Source organism: Pezoporus wallicus, unplaced genomic scaffold, assembly GCF_028554395.1.
Source record: "Pezoporus wallicus isolate ANWC-B61680 ecotype Strahan unplaced genomic scaffold, APGP_CSIRO_Pwel_v1 contig_749, whole genome shotgun sequence".
Taxonomy (NCBI): Eukaryota; Metazoa; Chordata; class Aves; order Psittaciformes; family Psittacidae; genus Pezoporus; species Pezoporus wallicus.
Genome location: NW_026641327.1, coordinates 77,571 through 97,867, shown reverse-complemented (window position 1 = coordinate 97,867; position 20,297 = coordinate 77,571). Strand labels below are relative to the sequence as shown.

Below are 20,297 nucleotides of genomic sequence, written 5' to 3'. Positions count from 1 at the left end.
AAATTTTGATGTGCAGCTTGGATCATTGGCATGTTATCTGGATAAAAATAAGTGAGGGAAGTATCAGGGTGCTTAGATGAAATACCACTGTGATAATCCTCTTTACATCAGTCTATCTCTTTATGTTGTACTGCCTTGGAAGCAGATGTTCTGTCTCACATGGCTCCGTTGAGGAGTGAAGATGTGTAAACATTATCTTCAGGGGCTTTCGGCATGAGACAAGCACTCTGTCTTCAGGTTTTGTGCTCATCTCCAGTTTCTGTCTCAAAGGAGGTACCTGCATATACACTGCTTGCTAACTCCTGGCTAGATGCCTAGGCTTTGCGATTTGAGTTTCTGCCCATTCATACTTCCAAAAACTCGGGGTATTTCATTTTTTTCAAAGCCAAGGATTTGAAGTTCAGACTTAGCATGAAACGTGAATGTAACCCCATGTCTAATTCTGCCATTGCAGGAGACATTTCACTACCTGAAATGTTGATGTTTGGAAGGAGGGCTCAAACCTTGCTTCTCCCCATATTTATTCACAGGATTATTCTTAAAATGTGATCTCTGATTTATCTCAAGTAATGCTTTTCAAACATCTAAAGCTATGAATGTTGAAACGCTGGTAGTGACTGTTTTTCTGTTTGGAAGAACGTGTTCACCACACATGCCAGCACTTTAAAAAAAAACCCAGAGAGGGATATTTTCATTTTCAAAGCAATCTTTATTGTCACGTTTGAAACGGCCCTAAAATAAATGAGTATCTCTTAGGGGTAATAGAGATGTTTAGTTTAGACTTTCATGTTACATTTCTTAAACATCCTGTTTCTGTGAAAGGCTTTCAGAATCAGAACAGCTACTTGCTTGTTTTTATACCAGTTGTTACATGCAAATGCAGATGAGAGAGACATCAGGGTTGTAGACATTTGCTTAATGAAAGTATCATTCACGCCTAGTCTAGGAGATGCAGCTGATACTTAGAAATACCTAACAGTTTGGAAACAAGGAGAGATTGGAGTGGGAGGTACCCTGGGGTGATATTCTTGTGTGTGTGGTTTGGGTTTTTGTTTTGGTGGCGTTTTGTTTGTTGGTTATTTTGTTTTAGTAATAGGTAAAGTCTTAATTCTGAGCCTTTCATCTACCTGTAGTGATTTCTGCCACTACAGTATGCTTTCTGGACCCTTTCACAAACTGGCCCTGTTTTGTAATGTCAGTGCTGCCACCAACCAACAGGGTTTGGATATTGGACTTTCAGAACTGCCCACTAAAAGATTTCCTCTCTCCGTAGGGAAGTCGTGCTTTTGGAGAATAGCCACTTCATAGGCGAATGAGACCACCCCCCAATATTTTGTCCTTGTACTTTGGCCACCTGGCCCTACTCATTCTGCTGTTCCAGGTTGGAAGTGATAGCAGGGTTCGACAGATCAATTGTAGCTTTACAGCAGGAACTGGCTGAGCTACAAGAGGCTGTAGGCACTGAATGCCCTTGCTGTGTTAGGAGACGACAAGAGATTGGAGGAGAATGTATCCAGCAGTGTACCTGACCTAGAACAGGGCAGGAGCCCAAGGCAGAGCAGGGGTTCTGCTGTCCCTGCAACTGGGTTGGAATGAACTCCATTCACTCCATCAGTGCCAATTCCTGATCTTAGGTAGGAAGGCAAGAGACTCCTCAAAGTATCACTGTAACACGGATTAGTTACAGATGTTGCTATAGTGATACCCTGTGACTCTGTATTATACTACATTTTATCCATGGAGTTTTCTATGATCTGAAATGCTGCTGATAGTGCATCTGGCCACACTTTGTCCCTCTTTCCTAAATGTAGTAATTGATCTGATGAATGATTCCCTATAAAATCTGTCTCTTTGTATATTACCTTTTGATTGCATGCATAGTGCTCACATCATAGTTTTTAATCTCATCTTTAATACCTATTAGTTCAACTCTTCATTTTAAGCTTTTTAGTCCATTTGATGTTTCACAAATAAAATTGATGCTGTAGTTTAGCACATTTGCTGTGGGTGACAGTAGATGATCTCAGATTAGTTTTACACTGATATCCTCTTAGTGCTTATCTCTAGTGTATATGCAGTTGCTCAGGCACTAGAGAGCCTTTCAAAGATGTTTTGTCAATACCGCTACCCAACTGTCGTTTGTATCTGTAAACTGTGCATTTGGAACCTGCTGTTCCCTCTTACATTACGGTTAGTGGGGAGCTGGAGTGAGTATACAATGAAGTTATCGGCTAGTACAACTCTGTGGGAGTTATTGGAAAGATGAAATACTTGCTGTGTTCTCAAGAGACAGTGGAAAGAAAAAGAAGCTGGTAGGATACCTTAACAAACTATTTGGCTTCCTGTCCTCTGTTAGTCACCTAAAAGTGGGCATAGTGTGCTAGATAAACAGAAGTTGGCTACTGTAAACGGTGCACTTTAAACCTTCTGTGTTTGGGTTTAACTTGTAATAAATATGTGCGTATTTCTGTTGGATTTATTCCAGAGTTCCAGGTAAACTGAAGCAATTTGTACTAGACTTGCATTCTGGAAAATTGCATAGAGAGTTTCATCATGGCCCTGATCCAACTGATGTAGCACCCGGTCAGGTAAGTTTACAACCAAGTACGTTTAATTTGGCCATTTACTAAGACCTTTTTTTACTCCTTGTCAGAGCTGTGCTTTCTAACGTGAGTGTACTTTTAACCTCACTCTTCTGAAAGAAAAATCTGTGTATAGAAGCATAATGTTGCCGCTTCTGCTTGGTTCTTCCTTTAACTTCCTTGGGTTAAAAGCAGGGAGAGCATTAGGGGAAAGTATGGTGCCTGTTTGCCTCAAATAAGGCAAGAGGTCAAGAGTGTAAGAATATGCATTTTTCTCCACTGAAATGGAAGATCTTGGGCTAGTTGACTGTTCTGAGTTCATAGAGCTGCTCTTATGTTCCCATGTGGTTTCTGTGCAGAAACTGATGATAGGTGCATTATTTCCCATATGACATGCTATGAGGGGTGCTTCTAAGGGGAAGCATCAATTGATGGAATATTTTACATATTTACTTGTAGTCACCAATCCAAGCAGGAGGCAGATTATTAGATCATCAACAAAAGACTGATGAGCAGTAATAGGGCTTATTCTATTAATGCAGTTAACCAGTGGCATTAATTGTGGTCACAGCTGCATCTGTCAGTTAGGATTCCTCACTGTTGTGCTCAAAGGTTGGCATGCTATACAATTACGTACCTAGAAGTTGCTCCTGGGATCTCTTCTGCAACACAGCTTTCTCCAGACAAAACTCAGTAGCACCTCAGTGTTTAGTTTAATCCAAGAGGCAGAAAAGAAAGGACATTACCAGCCCCGATTCCCTCTGCTCTGCCCAGTCTTCTGTCTTGATCTTCTCAATGTACCGTTCAGCTCATACATCTGGTGTCATGCTGGTAAGTGCAAATGTAACAGCCTGTCAGGCAATCTTCTCATAACTCAGGCACTTTCTAAAGAAATAACTGGTTTTAAGCACTTTAAGTTACATGCTGTATTGCCTGTGGCTCCAGGAGCCATGTTAGTCCCAGAGGAGACCTGGTGCCATGGTGTTGGGGTGCCTTGAGCTGTTCCAGAACCCATGAGTGGGGGACAGAAATGATTTATGGTTGCAAGCCTATTTTCCAGGTCATTTGTGTGATAATCTGTGTTGCCCTGCTCGAAGTCAAAAGATTTAAAAGCATTTAAGCCCTGGAGGCTTGCCCTGGGCCAGGAGTATGACTGCTTTTGAATGTTGTCATGACTGGCCCTGAAAACTTGTGGGCTGAATTGTCTCATAGTAACTCATTCAACTGGTAACTCCCTGTGTTTCTCAGGAAATCATGGAGCAACCAGAATTCAGACCAACAGAAGATGCAGAAATAGGGCTGGAGACTGAGGAGTAGCCAGGCAGTTGGTCTGACAGGTGTGCATAAGGATGAGCCACTAAAGGCAATTGTAATGTGGAGGAGGCTTGGTCAAGAGGTGGGAAGCCTGCTGAGTCCCTGGATCCTGCTGCCTGTCTGGGCACAGGCTGGATGCCTAGAGCTGCAGACTTGTGCTTCTCTCCATCCTGCCTTGACAAATGCACACAAGACCAGGAATGTTCACTTCTTCATCTCCATATGGCATCATGCCATCTTGGTGGAAGACGTGTATCCATATGCAAGGCCTTCACTAAACTGGAGGGTGCTGTCTTAGGTCATCTCTGTCCCTTGAATTGCATCCTTGTTTGGTTTCTTTCTTCAGTTTCCATAGAAAAGTTCTAGAAGATGTCAGCAGTGATGTTGTAGTGATGTTTGCCCTGGTGCATCTCAGAAGCAAGCCCACAAACTCAAACTTTCAAAGCAAGTGGTAGAGAGACTTAAAGATGCAGTGGGGTGCAGTTGAAAAACTTCTAGGTCACTTGTACAGAAACTTGTGTGATGGCCTTAACCTTTGAGATGTGCCAACAATATCCTGAACTGATGGTGCCTAATTAATGAATGTGTGTGTGTTCCACCTCCTTGGGACTTAAAGTGTGCCTTCCAAGAAGACCCGAGTTGTGAGACTGCTGGACATCATGCAGTCCCACAATTAATGCTAGAAGTTCATTTAATGGGGGTTACTGATTACTAAACTGAGTCTAACACGCAATTGTACTGTTTGCTCTGTTTTCCAGCCAATCCAGGATTTAGCAAGCAGCCCACCAGAGAGCTCATTCCAGAAACTGGCACCCAGTGAACATAGGTACACCTTATTGAGGGAAAAAGATGAACTTTAAAAACTTGAAATAATCTTGCAAGCCTTTCAGACAGCAGCATTGACTTCTGTGTGGTGGAAATAGTAAACCTATATTTTCATAATTCTATGTGTATTTTTATTTTGAATAAACTGAAAAATTTTTTTCTCCCCAGGCTTGTAAATACATTTGTTTGGTGGGTCACTCTGTACAGCATCTTTCAACCAGTATGCTCTTAATGCTATAGTAAATAGCGGAGACCCAGCCAGACTCTTGATCTAACTCTGTTCTGTAAAACTTTTATAATCCAAATGAAGGTATCCTTGCCAGAGACATGCTGTTAACTTGCACTATCCCATTAAATAGGACTTTTGGGTTGTTTTCTGTGTAACCTTGGTAGTATGTGCTTCTTTCTTTTTCTTCTTCATGGTAACAGCTATCCTGGTAATCTATTTCTTTGTCACATTTTCCTCCAACTTAGAGGGTCTTCTATTCTGGATACTTGGGAGGGGAATAAATTAAAGTTTTACAGAATCTCGTGTGGTGCTTTACTGGGTGTAAATGTCTAAGTAGTTTAACGATTCTGTTAAAATACCAGGCAAGGAAAGGAGAAGCTTTAATGATAATGGCTGTGCTTGGAATGAAAGGGCTGTGTTGGCCCAAGTCCCTGGAATTACCGAGGTTGTTATATTATCTACACAGTTGTGTTAGAAGCATATGAATGTTGGAAACCCTTTAGAGTAGGCATGGACTGGAATGCCATCTTAGCTTTGTCAGTCTTCAGTTAATTCCTGTATGTGTGTTAAGATTTGGTTGGTTTGGGGTTTTGTTATTTGGGTCCCTGCCTTCCTGGCAGACTTCCCAACCAACCATTGCATGTTTTCCTGTTGTTCTTTTTGTCTGGCTTGTGCCTTATTTATTGCAAATTTGAGTTCTGCTCAAGAAGGAATTACTACTGTGGGCTCTTCTGGTGTGCATAATACCTGAATATGGGCTTCTCTCAATGAATCTTCAGGCTGTTTGGTGAGATGAACATACAGAAACTGTAACATGGAAAAAATATCTAATTTGATGTGCAATTTGGAGATGTAATTAGTTTTGTACAGTACACTTACTGCAGAGAGTGTAGGTCCATGGGTTGTGCCCCCAAAATTTATTGTCCTTAGAAGCAAGCTTGTCCTTTTGGACAGGTGGACCACTGGGTTCATTTTTACTTCAGCAAGTTAACAGTTGAGGATTCCTTCTTCCTTTCAGCTAGATGCCACCTATTCAATTACTGACTTAAGACTGACCTGGTCTGGTGCAGCTGTAGCAAAAGTGGATCCCAAGAGATCCTGTTGCAGCAACAGAACATGAGCTTTCTAGGGAGTGATTGAGGAGAGAGTTGCTAGGACCAACCACCACTGAGCTACAGCTAACTGAGCAGCACAGAATTGGTAGCTAAAACAGTGTTCCAAGATTTTGTTTCCAGGTGTACTTTTTTGTTAGTTTTGTGAATCTGCATTTTAGAGTGCACATTTGGTGCTTGAAAGCCAGCTCTTCTCCTGGTCCGTTCTCCATCTTGTGCCAAATCAAACGGTTTTGGCAGCAGAGTCATATACCACCTTCCACTTGGCGTATAAAGATGTGAGCAGGGTATGGTTTTAAGGCTGCCACTATCTGCGGGGGGTGCTACAGAACAACTGGAGTATGTTCAGGTACCTGAGATTTTAGTTAATTCCTGCATGATACCTACAAGTACTCATTTTGCTCCTCTGAGGTTCCTGTTTTATATTGGGATTCTTATTTATAAATGCTGTTTGATGGAAGAAGTCTAAACTTCTCTTTCTGGAGAGAGGTATGAGCTCATCATATACCCAACAGTCCAGTGCTGGTGCTTTTCAGCTAGACAGTGAAAGAGATGAATGACTTCCCCTGCCATTTCTTTAATCCAGGTTTGCCTTTCTGGGTAAAGACTTGTTCCCAGAGCTGTGGCATCCCAGCACTAGACAATAAGATGTAATAGTTTTATGACAGTTACACACTCAAGTGCTTCCACTGTGTATTTCTTGGGAGTTGGACTCGATTCTCCTGGGTTCTTGATGACCACTGACCTGGTTGTACAACTGGCAAGTGATTTTGCTATTTGCAGGCAGAAGGTTAACAGCTAAAGTCTAGGGGCCGCTTGCCTACCTAACATGATGTTGAAACAGGGCTTGAGCTTTTGAGTACCTGATGATACCAAGAGTTTGCCAAAAAAAACAAGTGTTTTAAATTGAGCCCTTCAGCTCTGATCAGCTGCATCAAAGGTTTTAACCATTTGGTGCTGAGCTAGCCATTCCCTTCAACACTTGTTATGGCTTTCATGGGAAATTGTCAAAAATGTCTTATCCCCGGGTGGGTGGAACAAACCCATTTTTAGTTGAATTTAAGGAGTCCAATTCTGAGCTAGCACATGTGCACGAGTTACCAGATGCATGCGACATTTTAAGAATTTGTGTTCATTTCAGTCAATGTATTTCAATAGCTGAAGCATGTTTGGTAACTCAGTCTAGGATTCTTAGATCTTAGTAATGGAGGTATTTTAATAACATTTGTAAAGGATTAATCTTTTAGGTGCTTACAAGAAATAAACCCCGATGTTCTCAGTAAATGCTACAACCAGTCCCATAGGCAGAAAGTTTTATTTGGGCTGAAAGAATCATGTATATCTTACATTTCTTCTAATGTACCTAGCACTTCAGCTGCTAGTTTGGTTACTCAGATACCCATGTTTCTTCACATATGTAAATAACCCACCAGGATTTTAAAAATCGGAGCTTATTTAAGTGTCTCGAGTCTCAAGTGTATACACAATGTTTTGAAGTTGCTTCCTTACAGATGCAAGGAGGAAGAATAGTTTTTATGCTGGATGTTTCATACAATGAATGCATACCAAGCTCAGTTTGTATAAGCTGCATCAGGAATTCAGGTTTATGAATTCAGATTGTCTTGGCATTAGTCCAGTTGGGGGGGAGAAGGTAGAGTCCATGATGTCTCTGCTGTGGCTGCTGTCATTTCACTGCACAAGGCTTTGAAGAGTACAGTAGGAAAGCAGACAAAGCTTTTGAAAATCATACAAAGAATCAACCACAGTTTCTGATGAAGAATACTTCTTAGTTTCTTCCTTTAGATGCAGAAATGCCGTACCAAAGGAATGAACAGCCTTAGTATGAAATTGTTACAAGCTCATTAAATGTGTTTGCATACAAAGTCAATGCATTTAAAGAAAAAAGTGCTTTTTGCCTGACAGGAGCAAATGAGCTGACTGACTTAGGTCATGTTTTCCACTCCAGCTGATTTTACAGATGTAGGCACTGTGGCTTTAACACATGCACTTCTGACAGTGTTTGTGATTACTTGTGAAAACTAGTGTTGCACATGTTGCTTCCCTGAGCCTCAGACCCACTTAAGAGACACAGTGCTCTGACTGACAGCAATTTCATTCACATTTTAAAAGTAACATGGAAGAAGCATTCAGAAAAAAGATATTTGTGCTGTAACTAACAGTTGCTTACAGTGTCTCCAGGCTCAAAACCCCTTCATCTGTCATGAGGAGGCATTTATTCCCAATGATGATATCAAAGTACTGGTTACAAAAGGGAACTATAGCTGTAGCACGCTTACTTTGTTCCCTGTCAGGGAAGACTTATCACTGAGCACTGACTTCAGCGTTCACCTAATAAAATTAGGGATGACCTGAACAAACTAAAATCGTTAAAAAGCAGCTTCCCAACCTCAGTTTCTGTTCCCCAAACAGTAGCAGCAGTAGTGTGGGAACTGTGCTGAAGGACAGAGGTAGGACCATGTGCTGAACAGTAGATTATGTGTCAATAAAACCATGTTAACACTTCCGTATTTAACATTGTAAGGTTCGGAAGCAAAAGGCTTCTTAAGCAGTAAAAGGAGGGTAAGCACAACAGGCACCCGCCATAAAAACCTAGCAAAAGCGCTATCACCATCTCACCCCACACAGGCTCCACAGCATGTTCCTAAAGGACAAGAAGCTACTCTGCAGTGCGGGTAGAAGCACAAGTTTTGGAACTGAAGGGGATACAAGAGGCGTGATTCAGACCCACACAAGGATGGTTTACTTACTCTGGTTTACACAGCCATCCCCTGGGGCTGGCAGCTGACACTGGCACCACTTAAAAGGCCTCGATGCTGCAGCACCAGGCTGTGACCTGGTGGCTAATGCTGCCCTTGAGGGATAATGAAAACTACTAAGGGAGCAGGCCTGGCTCCAGCAGGCAGGAAAGCTATTTAGTTCTCTCACCACAGCACTGTCGCTGATGGGAGATGAGAAGCAAGGGCAACATCTAGCAGTAAGTGCTGTGTAAGGTGCAGCTTCAGGCTCAGAATGCCAGAGCTCAGCCCTTCATCCTGTCTGGTATTCTCAGGACAAGCCAAGGAGTTGAACAGCCATGGAAAATTATTATTCCCCAGCACAGTTGCTCCTTGGACTGATTAATTCTTAACTACACTTTAAACAAGATGAGTTTATAAATTAAAAGTTACCTGAAAAAGGACAAAAGCTGCTTGTAATGTTGATGCGATTTGGCTGATGGAGGCAGATGTGGGATATACATAAGGTTTTTTCCACATTGCTCACCCACCATTTTCCCCTCTTACGGCAGCTACCGCATCCCTGTGCGTTACTGGAAGGCATAGGCAGTCATATCCTGTGGGTATACACAGGAGGAGTTTGGGAATCCAGATACATGAAAGTAAATTTAAAGTACTCTGACCATGAAGGATAGATGGAGCTTATTTCCTTTTCTTTGGAGCACTGCAGTAAAAGTTCCAGCTTTTGGGTGGCTTTCACAGGAGAGCATTAGTTTTTTCCAGATATCTCTTGTTGTCTGCAAGACACTGTGCAAATTTGGCATGAAGCACCCGTTGCCTATCACTACAGCTGTGCATAGAGCTCACCTAAGGATTTCATAATGAAGAGTTAGCAATGTACTTTTCAAAGGACTGATGTTGCCACATCTGAAAAGAAATTCTGGTGTTACTGTTTCACACACCCCCCCAAAGTAACAGTACTGTTGTCAAAACTCACGCTGCTCAGCCTTGTATTTAAAGCGTAAGGCTGCGAGTCTGTCATTAGCATGGCTACCACACTTCCGTTCCTAGCAATGAATCTGGATTTCAGCTGGATTTTTTGGCACTTTGGTGAGAAAGCTCTGGACAGCTGGAAGAGACCTGCTCCAGCATTTTTTGTTTTCTTCTCTGTATCAATTTTCCACCTGTGAAACCCAAAATCCCACCACCAACTGCAGCTGCAATTCCTGCCACTTTGAACCCTGCAAGGAGACCAATCGGACCCCCCACCACTCCACCAATGACTGCACCTGCCACGGGCAGAGCTGCCAGCTTGTATTTTGCAGCCTGTAAAGGGAGAGAAAAGAGAGACAAACACAAAAGAGTTAGAATTCTTGCCTGTGGTGATGTGCTTTTCCCCCTCATTGCTCTTGGCAATGACTTGAATGCTCAGTGATAAATAAACTTTACAAATTAGTATTTCAAAAGAGGTGACCAACTGTCCCACATGGATGACAATGTACTAAACCCAAGTCAAAATTGAGCTGTCTCATGTATGTACACAGATGTGAACAGGGCCCTTTTACATGGATCTGGCTGATGATGCACATACTGCAACAGGTTGTCCAGAGAAGTTGTGGCTGCTCCATCCCTGGCAATGTTCAAGGCTAGGTTGGACGAGGCTTTGAGCAACCTGGTCTATTGGAAGGTGTCCCTGCCCATGGCAGGGGGTTGGAACTGGATGATCTTTAAGGTCCCTTCCAACCCAAAGTATTTTATGATTTATTTCCTGATCTCCATCATTAAATCAAACAAGAAGCTGAGCAAAAGATCAGATTTTTCAATAACATGCCTGAATCTAGGTTTGTGGCTTATTTGCAACTATCACTGACATCTGCATAGAATGGGAGTGAAATTGCATGTTATCATCAGCCTGTCATTTTACACTTGTTTGATTCTTACGAGCCAATCACTGACTGTGCTCATCTTTGCCGATAAACCAAAGCAGCATCAGAACAGCATAAAAAAAAAAAAAGAAAATTGTATTTGGTAGCCTGGATGTGATAGAAAATTACAAGAGAGATTGATTTATTTTTTTCTCTGCTACCTGTGGGTCATTTCTTCCTTATTTCCTTAATTGCTGGCTCCCTCAGCATTCAAGACGGCAGATCAATTGGGTTAATACCAAGGATTGCTGGGAGGCAGAGTACCATTGATTCACCAGCAGGAGCAGATCCCTACCTTCCTCAAGTTTTTGGTTCCCTCTTCAACATTCACAGCAGCACTGTTGACATGGTCTTCAATCCTGTCAATCTTCTCCTGCTGAGCCTAGATGCAAAGGAATTATGAGTGAGGAAACCTGCTGAGAAGCAGCAGTGAGCCAATACACACCATTTTAATGCCTGTAATCAGGGCCCCACAGCCGCTTTTCATCTGCTACACACCACAGCCGTGCAGCCTTCATGGTGGTTCATTAATAGCATCTGATGAACTGTGCTGAAACTACAAACTACTTCAAAAATATCTTAACAATTAAGTAATAATAGGGGGTGGGTATTATACAATGTGTTGCTGCAGTTAGAGGGGGAAAAGAAACCCAAACATACGATTTCCAAATCTTTTCTGTGAATAGATGAGCTCACATTCCAGAAGGAAAAATAAAACCAAGTAGCCTTTTTGCTTCCTGCTGAGTTTCATGTTCCAACTCCAACACACAGAGCTGCACAAAGAAATCTAAATATGTGTTTAATTATGACAGTATAAAATGCTGACTTAACTTTACAAATTGAGTAGTGACAGTACTGAAAATACACTTGATGTTGCTCTGCACTGTACTGAGTTTAAAAACACATTCCTTTTCTCCAAATGCAGTCAAATTCCCCTGCAGTCTCCCCTCAGAGAACAGTGGAGCAGAAGATAAAGGGGTTTGTGGGTTTGTTTGTTCTTATTTTAATCTCAGCAGTACCCAGGCTGTTCTGTGTCACAAAATAAGGAGATGGCTAATGTTCAGCTTAAAAGAAAAGGCATTCTGAACTCTTTTCCCACTTTCCAATACGGAAACTGGTATCTTCCTCTACAATCCAATCCACACACATCAGATGCTTGCTATTATATCGAATGACAGTAAGATGTAAAATCCAGAAAGTCTTGGGAACAGGAAGTGTCCCCCTTTTTAGCTATAACTGCTAACATTTAGGCTATTGAGTAACAATTTCTGCAGCCCCTCTCCAGCCTAATGAATCTTAGGGGTGGGAGGTGTTTGTATACATGAAGCAGCACATACTCAGCAGAAAGGCTAAAAACCGGTTTATCTCAACTAACCCAACTGTCAGAAGATTAAAGAACTCCACTGGGAGATAAGAATTGTGGATTTAAATTCCCCATGGCACAGGAAGAACTAAACTTTGGGAAGGCAGTATTGATGATGAAGACCTTTTGGCAGCTTTGTGAGAGCACAGAAAGGGCAGGATGAAAGTGAGGGGAACTTCAGAATTTTCTAGTACTGATTAAGTGAGAAGTACCTGAGAAACACCCACCCTGTGCAGTGAAGGCTGTCAGCACCATTACAATTAGAAATGGTAAAAACAAATGGGACCTGGGTACAAGTCTCCCGGTCAGCACTGTAGGGCTTCTGGGAAGGTTTAGCTTGTGTCCAAGGGCACTGGCCACAACATCAATAGGTGCTCCAGTGACGACAGCTTAGGCACAATTACCAGCACTACTGCTGAAATGAAAGAATGTTGCCTCCTCATAGAACTATTTTGACAGAGCCTGAATCAACAGGAGAGCCACAAATAAAACTTTTGCAGTGAGTCATTAATATAGGGAAGGAGGAGCTGAGGGCTTAAACTAATGCTTTTGAACATTCCTCTTCTGTTGGCACTTGAAAATCAAAAGAAAACATTTCACCCTAATGCTAGACGATTTGATGTCAACATTGATGTAAATACCTACAACTCTGGAAAATATCTAAGGTACCAGCATGGAAACTATAGGTGTATCTACCATAGGACCCAAGTAGCAAAGATAGCACCTTTGTGCAGGCATCTTGGCACACTGAAGGGAAAACAGCTCTGCCTCTCCTGGCATTTTCCTTAAGTTCTTAACAGTGACTAGGATTTTGTAGTCCTGAATACTTGACTGATTAAATTCAGCTGTTTCAGTTATTCTGCTATTCTGTCACTTTGACCAGGTGATACCAGCTCAGTCTGAGTTCAGACTATGGGCACAAGTATTGCTCATCTTTTTTTTAGTCCCATTAGGATTACTCATTGACAGTCCTTTTGTACAAGACTCCATCTAGGATAGAATGCAAAATTAATACTTACGTTGACTAAGAGAGAGAAGTCAGTCACCAACTGGCTAAGCTCAATCAAGCCCTACAATTAAAAACACCCAAATGTTATTTTGCAATAAAACCAAGAGCATCAACGTGGCAGTATGGGAGTTCCAACATACCTCTTCTAAAGTTTCCCAGGACTCAGCTGCATTTTCTCGCTGAGGTATTTCAGGAAGGGGGGAGTAGATCTGGATTAAACTCTGGGAGCCGTCCTTCACGTCTGTGCTATGTAAAGTTTCTGAATGAGAAACATGAAGCTTATAAATAAATGCACTGAATCAGAATGCAGGTGATGTGCGAAGTTTCTCACTCTTAGTGTTTCTCAAGAATAAATTGATACTTAACTAATTCAAGCCAAGTGACAGCCCTGAAAATGATCATATAGGGAAAAGTCTTACAGCAATAGACACTTTCTGAGAAGGAAGTTATTGCTGAAGAAATGGATTAATTCCTATCAGCCCACTTTCACAATTAGTTCTGAGAATAACATTAAAATTATAGTCCTGAATTTAAGGTCAGTTAATTTTGTTTCACTCAAGATAAGAAAACTGAGCCTGGGACAAAAAGCTTTTCATTTACATACAACACACAAGAACTTCAAAACTGAACAGACAGTTACTCATTTTGTGATTAGGATCCTACCAGTTTGATTTTCAGCCATTTGGGACTAAAAGAAGCTGGAGGAAAAAGCTTTCAAAGCAATGAAAACCAAGTAACACACTGCCCAGCATTCAGTGCTGGATCCAGCTAGGTAACAGTGCTGTGAGGATGACAAACACTTGCAGCTCAGCAGTACAAAGGAGGTATTCTCAAATATCTTCCTTTCTAAATCACCTGGACTGGATGCAGAGGACTTTAGGAGGAAGTATGGTGTTAAAAAACAGGAAAAGAGAGAGAGCTAGGTGTCGTGGGGGAGAGCAGATACAATGAATAGTCACACACATACCTTCTCCAGTTAAAGATCCTGATCTCGAGCCACTATGGATATAATGGACATGTGAGTGATTACAGGCAAGATATTAAGTGGTAATAAAGAATAACAACAAACAAGTTTGGCTTGTCATAGCAAGGATTTGGGAATAGCTTGAGAGTGTGAAAGGCAGACTGGAGAATGTATGTGTGTTTAACAAAGAACGTGTTAATTTAAACAACTTCAGTTTCTGAAGGAAAATGGCTGCTTTAGTAGGTCACCAATGTTTCCTTCCCTGGGAGAGCAGTATTAAGAGAAAGCTTAGCCTGGGGAAGGCTGGTTAGACATGTCTAACAATACTAAAGTGTAAATATTGTATTAAAATCCTTAGAAACAGTGAATGTGCCAAGGTACTGTAATAATATTCTATAACTGTTACAACAGATACGTACAATGGAAACCAAATAAAAATAATCATATTTATTTAAAAAACAGTAATAATGCATGCTTATTCATGGAATTAATTTAAGATAAAATAAAAATGACACATTTTCATAACCATTTGTCCATTTCTGAACATTTTTATCCCAGTACCTCAAAATACATTAAGAACCTAATCTTCCTACTCTCAGATCAATACAAGCCTAACATCAATGAAGCTGATGTTCAGCTGTAGCTACTAAGTCAGCAGAGTAGCAGAGTAACAGCAATGGAGTAAGTGATTTGGGGTTTTATTTTGGGATTTTCTTTCTAATTATTTCTACCCCTTTTCCTTTAAGAATCCAGACATGGAAGGCCCTTCACCTCCTACAATCATCACCTGTTCTTCCACAACATATTTCTGATTTATACCATCAGATTAATTAATGTTATAGACTCAGTCCTAAAATGTTGCTTTTCCCTTTTCAGCAGAATCATTCATAGATCCAAATGTGTCCATTTTTGGAGAAACCAATTCTGCTAAATGTTCTGACGCTTAACATGGGGTTTGAGTATTTTATTCCATTTAAATCCTTACAATCCTATTTCAAAATCAAGTTTCTTCTGCCAAGAAGAACACACTCTTCCCTAATCACTCGCATGCATGCTAAGTTGCTTGAAATTAAAATATTCAAAATACAAAAGCAGGAAAAAAGCTCACTAAGCAAAATGGCCTCTTCACAAATTGTCTTCCCTACTCCGGTCTGTCCTTAACAATCTTTGTTGACCTACTGTAGAAAAGCACATCCTCCGAAGTACATAACTGATGCTGAAGTTTTGCATGACACACATTCAAGAGAACTGAAAACTCTTAAGTAGGTTTACACTGTTACCATTTCCTAATAACTAAAAATTAGTGGGGAAAAAAGTCTCAAGAAAATTCTTTACTCGCTTCAAGATACTAAGGTAAAGAACAGGAAGGGTAAGAGAAGGTGAAGTCACACTTGGGCTGAAAGCATGAGTAAGAAATTTATATTCACAAGTTCACCTCTTATCAGGTCTAACCAATTTTAATAGAACTAGAGAATGGAAGTGGCTCCAACACTTCATTTACAGCATCTCCCCAGAAATGCAGTAATACAAAACACCTCTGCAGATTTCATAGAGCAGCTTCGCACCTCATTACACTCAAGATAAAAATCTAAAGCTCTGGAAGATTCAATATGTTGCTTAAAAGATTTTTAAGAGTCGAGTCTCACCTTTTGTTAATATTTGTTTAAAATGCAATTAAATTCCTATTCTATTGGACCTCAGCCACGGGTGGTGAGGCGGGGAAGGGACTACATAATATCACTGACATGCCTTCTAAACGGGCGATTTGAATTTGTAAACTCCTTCCTTCTCTACCAGGTGGGAAGCAACATGCTACAAAGAATGGGCATGCTGAAGCTCCTTTGATTAAGATCAGCAGCCAAGATTTGCTTTCACGACTGCAGCCTCAAAGCACAAAAGAACAGGCAATATATAGCATCTGTGTTAGCAATTCAACAGGGCTCCTTTCATGGGCTGGCAAACTTGAAGAAAAAATACCTGTTTCATTGCATTTACTTGTCTGGCTGTCTGTGTATTCCACTTTAAATGGGGTGAATAATTTCCATATTCTTGAGCAGACTTACAGGAGTGTGTCATTCCAGGAATATTTTTCTGTTCTTCTCATCCCAATCTTTCTGATCAATTTCTTGTCTTTCAGAAGTACTGTCAAGTTCAATGTCCTCCATATGTTAATGGTGTTTCAGATTAAAAAAGCAGGCCTGTTCTTTGAATTTAAACTCTAGTTCCCATTTACCACCTATGTAGCTATGAGAAAAGCAGTAAGCTGGGACAAGGCCTTTCCAATGAGATACTGGAATGCACTGAGAACAACTGCAGAATGTTACCAAAAAAGAAGAGATATTTTAAATTTAGTTCTCATCGTAACAGAGAAGAGCTCACAAAGAGCCTGAAAGCAGTGACTAGTATTGATGAAGGGGGTCACTGAATACCTGGTATTCCAGTCCATAAACATCTAAAACCTTGAGTATAAAACTGAGACCAATGAGCTCCTCTCAGATGAGCTATCTACAGATTTGTCAAATTAGATGGTCTTCAAAAGTCCCTTCCAATCTAAACCATTCTATGGTTCTTTATTTGATGTATCTTGACTTTTTAAGTCTTTCTGATGCTACTGCACATGACATTCTTGAAAGCAAGCCCAGTTTTCAAATCTACTTTTCTCCCTGTTTGACTGTTAGACTCACTAGCTTGCTAATCACACTTTGAAAGAGTTCTTGTAGTTCCTTATGTAGCAACAGGAAGGGTCATGAAATCAAATTTGATGGCAGGTTCTTCTACAATGTCATGGACTGAAAATACTATTTTGATGTTAACACACATGAAATCTTCAAACAAATTTAAACAATGCTGCTACTGCAGCAATCAAACTAACTACTGTTATGTGGAAGGATTTAATCCTGCTGTATCAACTTTCTCATAGCAGAGAACACTGGCCAGTACCACAGCATAGTAAGGGCTTCCCCTGAAGACAGAATGGTAGAACAAGGAATGAAAGACAATTGTACAGAAAGGACCGAAGAACAGCAAACACGCTGACCTGTAGCATGTTATAGCATGTTTCCAAGACCTTTTATTTAAATGGATTTATACTGTTTTCTGCTTTTCTGTCAGCTGCCAAGTTAAAATGCTACAGGAAGAGACCTTCTCCTTTATAGAGAGACTTGCTCCTCTTTTCCACATATTTCAGCAGTGGCTTATTATACTGTCTGTCATATAAAAATTGTTTTCTTCTTGATGTTGCAAGCACTAATTCAGTGAAAATGGCCTAAATGATTATTCACACATGATTAAGTGTGATCAGCTAATCTGCTACCTATGAACAGTCTTCTTTTTCAAGATCCAAGGCTACAGGATCTTTGTCATAGAAGGCAATTCTCCACTTATCAAAACTCAGTCACAGGTCTTGAGAAAAGTGAGGTGTAGGAAAAGCAATCTGTTTCTTGATTAACTATTATTCAACTGAAATCTCATTTGTTTACTTCATTTATATCTCGTCAAATAAAAGGCAGACTGGATTCAACAATATACATATAATAGATAAAGAAATCAAATTCTCCTACCTCCTCCTACAGTTGCAGATCTGGTTAAAGAAGCATCCTCCTGTCCTTCGAGTTGCCTTTTAAGTTCTTCTGCAGATTGAGAATGGAGCTGCAGGAAGTCTTTTATGGCAAGCGAAGCTTCCTCTTTAACGGGATTTATCATTCTCTGCAACACCAGGATGTCTTCCTTCCGGACTCGCAAGCAGAGTTTCTCCATTTCTCTCATATTGGAGCGGAGTTGCTGTAACCATTTTAAAGACTTATTTTGTAGCTTACTATGTAAGAGCACCAGACACTTTCAGTGGTTAGGAAGCAACTACCAACTCGGTATGTTTAAATGTTCATTTAAAGTGCTAAGTTTTAATAAACTAAGACAAAAAAAAACCAACCCTCAAGTCCCAGGTTTTAAACAACCTCTCCTCTACATCCCTTTTCCAGACTGCGTTGTTTGACTGCAGCTCATTTGCCTGTCAAAGATGTCCCCAAATGCTGTAAAAGCCCATGCCTCCGATAACAGTGAATTCTCTCCTTGAATCCATCCTGGGTCTTCCAGGCTCTGTTATCTTGTGTCCCCATGCTATTCCCTGGTCTTTTTTTAATGCTCTTGCAAAACAGTCACTCTACAAAAGATACAGTGCTCTGCAGGGAGGGAGTTTGTCCTCACTTAAGATAGCCCAACCTAAAGATGATCCCTTCCAAGTAAATGATCTTCCTCTTTCTCATTCCTCCTAAGGCAGATGACAGTCCTGTAGCCAACAGTGATACTGGGCGAGACAGTGATTTAGTCACCTCAACCAGAGCTCAACACTGTCCGCAAGGGAAGGCATCTGCACTTTCAAGCACTTCTCACTTGGATGTGCCATTACCTCATAACCGGTCACTAAGACTGTTGTATTTTTAGTATTTGCTGGTGCTTGTGAGTTCTCTCAGTTCGCTATCTATAACAAAACATAAATGGGGAAGGCAGCTCTCAACACAGCAGCCCCTAAACAGTGCAGTGAGGCATCACTGGGACATGCTGTTGAGTCTTTTTGGACTACTTCCCGTAAGAGAAACTAAGCTATCTGTCCCAGAAGCATTAGAACCAAAGATCAAGGAACAGATGTTACCTATTATTCTCTCTGGCAAACTAATTTATCCATAGATAAAGACAACTAAGACAACTTCAGGGACAGGGGATAAAAATTACCTTTCCCCCAATATTTATATTCTTTTTCCAGAAGAAAATCAAATATATTTGACTGGAATGTCAAATATAATAAACCAGAAAGATTTCTTTAGTCACAAGAGTTTGGAGAAGATACAAACTATTTACGACTAGCAAGAAGAGTCTGTGTGCAGGCATCTCCTGTGAGATAAATTTCTGTCTGCAGCAAAAATAGTCTCTTTTTTATTGCCTAGGCTTTTAAAAATCTAAAAATGAACACAACTTCTCTTTTTCTACAAACAAAGAAATTTATAGTTTAAATTATACCACTTAGCATTTTAGGACAGAGATTTCATCTTATTATAAAAAAAGACGGTAATAAAAACAATATCAATTGCATTACATTATAAGGTGATATTATAAATTATATTACTTCTTGCACTGTTTACCAGTTGGTTTGAGTATTCTTCTCACAACAGAACAAGAGAATGGATTGACATCAGTGCGTCGTTGGAAACAGAAAGGTTTTCTTCAGTAATACAAACCAGGTACAGGTAATGCCTTAGAATGGCAACATTGCTTACCTGGAAAAGCAAGAACTGTATACACTGGAAGTATTTTTTTATGTATGAAAAAGATAGTAGAAATATAAGCAGAGAAAAGGGAAATTAATTCCACATCAAATTGAGATAACACTGCATGATACATATTTGGCAATCAAAGAAAGAACTACTGATTTGTAAAATTCATTTGTCAAATTACTAAGAGTATATTCTGTTGTACGCTATGTACTACTCGTCATTCTAGGCTGCACTATTTAAGTCACTGATTAACAATAAAGAGGGAGATACAAAAAATTAGATATTGAGCTGGACTAGAAACATGGTATCCGATACTTTTCCTCATACATTTCTCATATTAATGTACTCTGCTCTTCTTGTATCTTCCTCCCATGGTCTGCCCAAAAGTACTGATAAAAGGAGAATGTCATCTCTGCCGTAGCCCACCACATGCCAAAATTCTCAGTTTATAAAATCTTGGAGTTTCATTTAAAGACAAAACGGGACTATCTAGACACAACATTTCATTATCTACTTTGTGAGAATTATATGCAGGAGACTCAATGAAGCTGATCCTGCTGTTTTGTTTCAGGGAACAGAATTATTATTATTATCCTGTCTTTAGCCATAATGGGAACAAAAAAAAGACAAACCAAACAAAACCATGTTGTGAAACAGTAACAATAGTGAGTTTGGGATAAGCTAATAATGCTTCAAAGCAGCTTCTTCAAATAAAAAAGGAAAATCTCCTAGCTGAAATTGAGTTAAAACACAGCTCTGATAGAGAGCTGCACCACTGCAGCTGCAGCAATTATCAGTGTACCCAACGCATGAGTATAACAAAGACTGTTACTGTGCAGTGACCAACACAGGCACCAACTTGCTGCTGGGGATTGCAAAAACCCTGAGCAGAAGCTTCAAGAGATACGAACTACTCACCCTAGGAATGGCTTGATCTGATCCTCACTTTCACTGTTCATTGTTAGCTTGCTG

General features: G+C 40.4%; 2 protein-coding genes across 3 annotated transcripts in view; one reads left to right on the top strand and one right to left on the bottom strand.

Annotated features, from left to right (window-relative positions):
* ERP44 (endoplasmic reticulum protein 44) overlaps positions 1-5,248 on the top strand; it is a 48,321-nt gene extending 43,073 nt beyond the window's left edge. For both annotated transcript variants that reach the window (XM_057423055.1, XM_057423056.1), the window contains exons 11-12: positions 2,486-2,588; positions 4,655-5,248. In XM_057423055.1, the coding sequence (XP_057279038.1) occupies positions 2,486-2,588; positions 4,655-4,756 (205 nt within the window). In that variant the 3' untranslated portion in view covers positions 4,757-5,248. The remainder of the gene's footprint in view (positions 1-2,485; positions 2,589-4,654) is intronic.
* Positions 5,249-9,074: 3,826 nt separating this feature from the next.
* Positions 9,075-20,297, bottom strand: part of STX17 (syntaxin 17) — a 29,876-nt gene continuing 18,653 nt past the window's right edge. Inside the window, exons 5-9 of the mRNA XM_057423047.1 lie at positions 17,619-17,838; positions 13,235-13,353; positions 13,105-13,155; positions 11,018-11,104; positions 9,075-10,123 (exon numbers count right to left, since the gene is read on the bottom strand). Of these exons, the coding sequence (XP_057279030.1) occupies positions 9,884-10,123; positions 11,018-11,104; positions 13,105-13,155; positions 13,235-13,353; positions 17,619-17,838 (717 nt within the window). The 3' untranslated portion in view covers positions 9,075-9,883. The remainder of the gene's footprint in view (positions 10,124-11,017; positions 11,105-13,104; positions 13,156-13,234; positions 13,354-17,618; positions 17,839-20,297) is intronic.